General features: G+C 39.3%; 1 protein-coding gene across 1 annotated transcript; it reads left to right on the plus strand.

Moving 5' to 3' along the window:
- Positions 1 to 3,196: 3,196 nt before the first annotated feature.
- On the plus strand, positions 3,197 to 8,820 carry LOC122100092 (keratin-associated protein 10-8-like). The gene is made up of 2 exons (XM_042670494.1): positions 3,197 to 3,332; positions 8,489 to 8,820. Exons 1-2 carry the CDS (start codon positions 3,197 to 3,199, stop codon positions 8,818 to 8,820), a joined length of 468 nt encoding a protein of 155 aa, XP_042526428.1.
- Positions 8,821 to 9,148: the final 328 nt, after the last annotated feature.

The following is a 9,148-nucleotide window of genomic DNA, read 5'->3' on the forward strand; positions in this document are numbered from 1 at the left end:
TTTGTTTAAACATGCTAGTAAAGATCAGCTCCTCTTGAGCCATCATCTCCCCTGGTAACCCTGCCATTTTTTTTGCATGGCTAGATGTCATAATTTAAGGTATTATATTGTGACACTTCTGAAAATAAACTCACCCTTCAGAAATTCAGGAAAATTTCCTACTCATAATCACACCTATTCCCAACTAAATAACTAAAATAAGCCTGACCAAAGACTTGGAAAATCTCTCTGTGATGAAACTTATAAATGACAGAAGAAAAAAAACTGCCTGTTTTATGGAGTATAGGAAGTAGCAAAATATTTTTCTTTTTTTTTAAATTTAATTTAATTTTATTTGTGAACATACTGTACAGAGGGGTTACAATTACATGGGCAGGATAATGCGTACATTTCTTACCAAGCATTACAGCCTCCTCCTTTGGTTTACCCTTCACATCCCTTCCCAGCCTCCCCCCTCCCCCCCAATCCCAATCCTTCTCCTTCCCCCCCTTCCCCCTCCCCCCCCCCCCCCGCACCGACGTTGTAAAGCTCGTTTTGGACATGACAACTTGTACTTCTCTTTGTTGCAACAGGTCCACCTGTATCCTTAAACAACTGGTTTTTCCCCATCTCCTCCACAAATTATACTGACATCAAATATAGTGAAAGCAGGGGTTATACTGTGGGGGAGGGACATACAAAGCAACAAAGAGATAATCTTATAAATGCGTTAGAAATACATGCATGAAAGAAAAAACATTAAAATACATATCTAAGTGTTCATTTTCCTGACATCACATTATCTGACCTTTTCCGCTTGACTCATACATATACTAGATATTGCAAATAAGGGAAACCATGGGACCTATGTTTCTTTGGGCCTGGCTTACTTCACTTAATATAATTTTTTCCAAGCCTTTCCATTTCCTAACAAATGGGGCAATGTCATTCTTTCTGATGGAGGCATAGAATTCCATTGTGTATATATACCACATTTTCTTGATCCATTCATCTACTGAGGGGCATCTGGGTTGGTTCCATATCTTAGCTATGGTAAATAATGCTGCAATAAACATAGTTGTGCTGGTAGCTTTAGTGTGGTCTTGTTTGTAAACATTTGGGTAAATGCCCAAAAGTGGGATTGCTGGGTCATAGGGGAGCTCTATGTGAAGTCTTTTGAGGAACCTCCATACTGCTTTCCAAAGTGGTTGAACAAGTTTACATTCCCACCAACAATGAAGTAAGGTTCCTTTCTGTCCACATCCCCTCCAGCATCTGTTGTTGTTAAAGTTCTTGATTTTTGCCGTTCTAACTGGGGTGAGGTGATATCTCAATGTTGTTTTGATTTGCATTTCTTTTATGGCTAGGGATGTTGAACATTTCTTCATGTGTCTATTGGCCATCCTTCTTTCTTCTTCAGAGAAGTTTCTCTTTAAGTCTTTCGCCCACTTATTTATTGGGCAGTTGTTTCTTTGAGGATTTGTTGTTGGGGGGTTTAATTTTTTGAGTTCCAAGTATATTTTAGATATGAGACCCTTGTCCGTTGTATGGCTAGTAAAGATCTTCTCCCAATCCGTGGGCTTTCTATTGATCTTGCTAGCCATGTCATTTGCCCTGCAGAAGCTCTGCAACTTTATGCAATCCCATTTGCCCAACCTTTCTTTGATTTGTTGTGTTTCCGGGTCTCTATTCAAAAAATTTCGGCCTGAGCCAAGGAGACCTAAGGTTTCTCCTATTCCATCCTGTAATGTTTTCAGAGTGTCTGCTTTGAGTTCAAGGTCTTTGATCCATTTGGAGTTGATTCTGGTGCAGGGTGATATATAAGGATCTAGCTTTAGTTTTCTACATGTAGTTAACCAATTTTGCCAGCACCATTTACTGAAGAGGCTGTCTTTCTTAAAATATTTTTCTTTTAGCAAAAGTAATCCTGTAGCTAATTAAGTAGGTATTTTTGCACCTTTCCACATTTACTGTGTCTCCCCTATAAATAATTATAATAACATTTCATTTTGTGTGCTCTATCATAATTCTTCTTACTTTGTAGGTTTGATTTTTCTTTTGTGTCTCTTTTTATTTTTGAAACTCAAAAACTGGTCAGAATAATATGATAATCCTCTTGAATAATAAAACAGGAGTGGCTTGTTTATTGATAGGGCTGAGAAGCTCAATAGAGAGCTACAATGTTGTGTGTGAATATAATAATAAGACAGAAGAATAATGTGGCTAACAGGTGCTAGCTGGTCAGTATGGGGAAATCCTAGAGTTGCGAATGTCTTGTCAAAACCCAGAAAGAATTGCTGAGGGTGGAGTGAAGATGGTCCTCAGGTCACAGCACAATTCCTCCAAAACAAAAACAAAAATAGTCAAACAAAAAGCACAAGGGACACAAAAACACTGTGTCAAAGGCTGAAGCAGTAAGTTCACAGTTCATGACTATTCTTTCGAGGACAGCAGAGCTCTGCAGCCCACATTCTCATGAGGGGAACTAAAATAAAGAAAATAAAAAGAAACAAAGAAATACAGATGCTTTTCAATTAAAAATTTCAGCCAGAATTACTCTATTTCTCCAGAGTTACTCTATTTCTCCAGTTAGTTTATTCTTCCAGAAAGAGTCTAGGAAATGGATCCTGACTCACAGTGGAGGAACATGTCCTCATGGCCTTCCTGGAACCATGCCGATGGCCTCTCACATGCAAACCTTCCTGTCCACCTGACCTGATGAAGGGCTCATTAGATTCATTCTAGTGAAGCTTTAGCCTCCTGGGTCACCACACACAAACATGGGCCTATAACAATCTTGATCAGCTAAAAATAGGTAGAATGTACCTTGTAAAGTGCAATGGAAGCATATCATAAGGAGACACTAGCAGCCATGTGATGGCTCTTTAAGGAACTAGATCAAGACACACACACTTAAGAGAAGAGATGGTTCTCATGGAACATACTGACAATTGAATTTCAACACACCAGAAAAATGGCATCATGTTTTCCTTCTCACTTGAAAATTTAAGCAGAAAAATACTAATTTGGTATTTAAAAATCCCAATTTGATAACCACCCATTTGTTAAACTAAACAACCACAAGGAAAGAATGCTACATGTGATGGATCACAATGCTCCTTAGCAGGGTATAAAGGAGCAAGTGGGACAGAAAGTCTTCCAAACTGTTCAAACACATCTCCTGCACACCCACCCAGAACCTCCATCCTCTGACACCATGGTCAACTCCTGCTGTGGCTGCACCTGCTGCCAGCCCTGCTGCTGTCAGCCCAGCTGCTGCCAGACCACCTGCTGCAGGACCACCTGCTGCCGCCCCAGCTGCTGTGTGTCCAGCTGCTGCCAACCCTGCTGCTGTCAGCCTTGTTGCTGCCAGCCCTGCTGCTGCCAGCCCACCTGCTGCAGGACCACCTGCTGCCGCCCCAGCTGCTGCACTGATTCCTGCTGCTGAGCACTCTTCTCCCTTCTCCTGGTCTTAAGCTGCCAACATTTATGAGGTAGAAATCTGCAAGGATCATGCAAAGCCAACTGTAAACCTCTGTTCCTACTAGCATTGTATAAGCCACCAAATACTGAGATCTTTCTCCCATCCTTATCAACTTCTCTTCCAAATGAACTCGAGTTGGAATTTTCCTTGAAATTGGTCAACTATCTTCTTACCTTCTCAAATGCTGTTATTCCTACATCCTCAATAAATGTGAATACATGCAAATATAAAAACATTATGTTGCATTTGTCTCCTTCTTCAATTGTTGTTCAAATATGTAGCTCATCTCCAAACAATAAAAATCTCATGGCCGGGCATTCTGGCTGTGGCAGCTCTTGTCTCTTCTATTGTTCCCTCGCTAGGACTCCTAGAACTCTCTGCTGCAGACAACTTCCTCTACTGAGGATAAAGTCCTAAGCAGGAGCTAAGGTCCAGGGGGCAGAGCTCCAATAGTGACTGACAGGAGATGGTGATCCCCTGTCCTGCTCACCTCCCATTCAGTGCCTGTGTGTCCACCTGTCCAGTGTTCCACAAGGAATGTAATCCAGCCACCCCAGGAGAATTCTCCATAGGTTATTCATTGGTAATTTTTGTGCCCTTATTTTCAAATAGTTTCCAATTTTCCTACATCTTGCCATGATATCATTCATCAACTAAACTACTTACTTCAACCATTTAGGTCTGGCTATGTCCAGAGTGCACACAATCGAATCTCACATCTTCCTCACCTAATTGTTCTTGACTTTCATACATATTCAAATGATGTGGATGGGGGTCATTATCTAGGCATAAGGGTTGGGTTCTATGCTCACTAAAGTGAGACGTCTTCTGAATATTTTGATGGGGAACATTTCAGATGGTTGCCCAATTGTTCTTAGGTCAATAGTCTTTACTCTTTCATACCTGTTGCTGTTTATCCATTGGTGCAAATTAATTGTGCACATAATAAGTTTTCATTAGACATTATCATACATGTATATAAGGTTCTATGGCCTTAGTTTCCTTGATTTGTGCTTGTGATTACTCATGCTAATACCTCCGAATGGATTACTTCATTCTCTAAAATGCCTCTGTTTACTTTCTTCTTTAATAAATTCAACATAAGAGAAAAAGTAATTAAAACTACTTTCTCTGAGTGTATCTTATTTCACTCAATACAATTATTGCTGCCATGAATTTTTTCTACCAATTCATGACATCATGCTTGTAAATTTTTCAATAATACTCCATTGAGAATATATACCACATTCCCTTATTTTTTCATCATTGATAGGCCCACAGGATGACTTGGCTCTTATGAATGGTCCTGTAATCAATACAAGCACCACAAATATATTCCTGTATATATGCATATATATAAATATGTGTGTGATGTGCATATGTGTGTGACAGGAAGACTTCCAAATATTTCAACCACATCTCCTTGCACACCCACCCAGAACCTCCATTCTCTGACACAAGGTCAACTCCTGCTGTGGCTACAACTACATATATATATAAATATATATATATTTATATAAATATATATTTACATATAAATATAAATTTATATTTATATGTATATAAATATAAATATATATTTACATATTCAGGTGCTTTAACTGGATTATTTATAAGTTCTATATTTATATATTTAATGAACCTCTATAGTTATTATTACAAGAGATGAACAAATTCACATTCCCACCAATAGTGTATGGCATCTCTTTTCTTTCCCAGGGTCATCACTTACTCTGTGAGTTATCTTAATGGCAGTCATTCTGACTGTGGGAATCTCAATGTAGTTTTGATTTAATAATCTCTGATAGTATGGTATTTTGACCAGTTTCTATATAATGTTAGCCATAGTGTTTGTTTAATGTCTATTCGGTTCATTGAGCAATTTCATGGTTTGGAATTTATATATATTTGTGCCAGAGAGTGAACACTGATCCTCCTGTTTCCTAGGGTAATGTTCTTGGGGTCAAGTTTTCTCCTTTCGGGTGTTCATTTTTCTGGTCACACTAGATAAAGCTAGTATCTTCTTCCAATATAGTAGCACTTCTATAATGCACATGCTTCTGGAACTTCCTGCCAAGGATAAGGATAGTATAGCTACCTAGCTAGTTGGATAAATTTCTGAGTTCTCTATTTTATTTCATTGCTCCATGCTTCTGTTTTAGGTGGTGTGCATTTTATTTGTTTTGTTTGTTTTATCTTGCTGAGCCATCTCTCCAGGTGATCAGGCTATTTTTGTTCAAAGAGCTAGATCATATATTTTTAAGTTTTATATGTTAATATTCCAAAAATAATTCACCAGGAATAAAAAATAATTAATTTCATGAATCCCCAAATAAATAACTAAAATAAACTTAATCAAAGGCCTCAAAAATCCATGTGATGAAACTCATAAATAACATGAGAAACTAAAGAAGACATCTACAGGTTGGAAATCTATACCATGTTCATGGATCAGCAAAATTAACAGATGAAAAAGGCCAGATGATGAAAAGCATCTCATTATATAATGCAATCCCCATCAATTCCAGTGACATTCTCCACAGAATTACATGAAGAAGCCCTTAAATGAGCAAGGAATCATTGAAGATCCTGAATAGCCAAAACAATCTTAGGCAAATGCCACAATGATTTATTGCTGTTTTCAATATCAATAAGTCTAGCTTTTGAGGAAAATTGCCTTGGTAAGGGCTGGTGTGAAAATGGGTACATTACATAAGGATACATGCATCAAGGTGTCAGGAGAAGAGTCATCCTAGCAGGCAACCAACTGTATACCAAGTTCTCTGACTAACTGCTTTAGGAACTGTATTGTCTCTACATTGCTCTCCTCTGAGAATGTGCTCTGCCTTCTTACCTGTGGGGAAAATCGTCTTTCACTCTCTAAGGAAACCTGAAGCCTTTTTTAGGTCTTTCTAGTCCACTCTGTCTCATCTTACCTACTAAATCCAGTGAAAAATCTCTTTACACAGGATGTGATTTTATTTTTATTTTTTCCCATTCTTTTTTTTTATTGTAAAATACTGTACAAGGGGTTACAATTACATGAGCAAGGTAATGAGTACCTTTCTTTTTTTTTTTTTTTTAATTTTTCCCTTCCCAGCCTCCCCCCTCCCCCACACCCAATCATGCCCCCCTCCCCCCCCCCCCCCCCCACCGACATTGTAAAGCTGGTTTTGACATGACATTTTGTACTTCTCATTGTTGCAACAGGTCCACCTGAATCCTTAAACGACTTGTTTGTCCCCGTCTCCTCCACATGTTATACTGACATCAAATATAGTGAAAGCAGGGGTTACACTGTGGGGGAGGGACATACAAAGCAACAAAGAAATAATCTTATAAATGCGTTAGAAACACATGCATGAAAGAAACAAAAACATTAAAATACATATTTGAGGGTTCGTTTTCCTAACATCACATTCTCTGACTTTTTCCGCTTGACTCATACCTATACTAGATATTGCAAATAAGGGAAACCATGGGAGGATGTGATTTTAAATACTTTATGTTCTTCACCTTTACCAGCACCAACTTGTGAATAAAATATACACATCAAACATTTGACTAGAAATTTACTATGATAAAAAGAATGCCTATCTGGGGCTGGGAAGTGCTTGTCTTGCATTCATGAGGCCCTGGGTTCGATTCCTCAGCACCACATAAACAGAAAAAGCCGGAAGTGACTATGTGGCTCACGTAGTAGAGTGCTAGCCTTGAGCTGAAGAGCTGAGGGACAGCGCCCAAGCCCAGAGTTCAGGTCCCACGGCTGACGAAAAAAAAAAAGTACAAATCATTTTTGTATTTAAATGTTGTTTATTAAGACATTTATTTGTGCCCTCACAAACATCACAAACGTGTCTCCTTCTGCCTGCATTATGACATAAAAGAATTTCCTTCATTTAGAAGAACTAGTCATATACCTAATTAAAAGGGCATTTTCATTTTTCATCATCTACCTTACAAACATGCTATAATAATAGTTCATTCTTCTGTCCTATCTTATTCCTTTTTGCTTTTCAGACTCTTTTTTCTCTTTTTTGCCTCTTTTTATTTTTCACAACTGAAAAACGATAACATAATGATCTTCTTGAACACTGAAGCAGGAATGTTTGATGAGTTGACAGACTGTGAAAAGCTCAAAGAAGACAACAGAAAAATGTGACAGCTACCTTGTGCCAGCAGGTAAATATTGGACAGGGTTTCAGATGCTTTGTAAAAAAAAAAAAAAAAAAGCAGAAAGCTGGCTGAGGGTGTGGTACAGGTGGTCGAGCATTACTGAGCAAGTATGAGGTCCTCAGTTCACAGCACAATCCCCCAATACAAAAACCAAAAAATTCAAATAAAACCCACAAATGACATATAAACCTTATGTCAAAAATCGGAGGACAAATTCGTACTATAATATTAACAGCAATCTTTCAGGAAGAGCAAAGCTCTGCAGCTCAGTTTCTCACAAAAGGAACAAAAATAATTAGAGATTTGGTTCTGTGTAGAAAAAATATGAAGCAAAGATATATGCATGTTTTTAACTAAGCTTTTCACCCAGAGTTAGTTCCACTCTTCCCATAAAACATCTAGAAAATGGATCCCGACTCACAGTGGAGGAAGGAACATGTCCCCCTGGCCTCTCACATGCAAACCTTCCTCCCTACCTGACCTGATGAAGCACTCATCAGATTCTAGGGAGGCTTTAGCCACACACAAATATGGCTCTATAACATTCTGGAATATCTAAGAGTTGATGGAATGTACCATGTGAAATGCTACTGAGACATATCATAAGGAGACACTGGCTGTCACATGACTGCTCTTTGAGGAACGATACCAAGATGCATACACACACTTAGGAGATAGTTCTCCCTGAGCTAACTGACAGGGGAATTCCAAACCAGAAAAATGGCATCATGTTTTTTCTTCCCACTAGAAAACTTAATCAGGAATAGACAGTGTCCTAATTACCTGCTTGTTAAACTAAATAACCACAAGGAAAGAACACTACATGTGATCACACTTGCTCCTTAACAGGGTATAAAAGAGCAAGTGGAACAGGGAGCCTTCCAAACTGTTCAAACACATCTCCTTGCACACCCACCCAGAACCTCCATCCTCTGATACCATGGTCAACTCCTGCTGTGGCTGCACCTGCTGCCAGCCCAGCTGCTGTCAGCCCTGCTGCCAGCCCTGCTGCCAGCCCTGCTGCTGCCAACCCTGCTGCTGTCAGCCCTGCTGCTGCCCCAGCTGCTGCCAGACCACCTGCTGCAGGACCACCTGCTGCAGGACCACCTGCTGCCAACCCAGCTGCTGCACTGATTCCTGCTGCTGAGCACTCTGTCCTGCACCCTCCTGCCCTTCAGTAGGCAGCATTATTGATGTAGTCCTTCTCTGAGCTCAATCATGGGAGACTACTTGTAAACCTCATTTCCCCTGGGGTCTGTGTGGGCCTCCAAATGCACTGTCCTACTCCGTCCTTGGCAGCTTACTCTCTTTTCAAAATGAATCCAAATTGGAATTTTTCATGAAATCTCTGAACTATCTTGTCACCTTCTCCAATGCTGTTATTCCTACATCATCAATAAAAGAGAAAAAAAGCAAATATAAAAGCAGAGTGTCTCTTTATTTTTTCCTTCTTCAACTGCTGTTCAGATATGTAGCTCATCTCCAAAACTCACATAGCAGATCATGCTG

Source organism: Dipodomys spectabilis, unplaced genomic scaffold (assembly GCF_019054845.1).
Source record: "Dipodomys spectabilis isolate Male_0828 unplaced genomic scaffold, ASM1905484v1 ptg000018l, whole genome shotgun sequence".
NCBI classification, from domain to species: domain Eukaryota; kingdom Metazoa; phylum Chordata; class Mammalia; order Rodentia; family Heteromyidae; genus Dipodomys; species Dipodomys spectabilis.

What these genes read in the sequence shown, in the direction of transcription:
- LOC122100092 (XM_042670494.1), top strand. Translation starts at nt 3,197, where the DNA reads ATGGTCAACTCCTGCTGTGGCTGCACCTGCTGCCAGCCCTGCTGCTGT. An exon ending in CTGCTGCCAACCCTGCTGCT is followed by an intron (nt 3,333 to 8,488) that starts GTCAGCCTTGTT and finishes GCTCCTTAACAG; the next exon opens with GGTATAAAAGAGCAAGTGGA.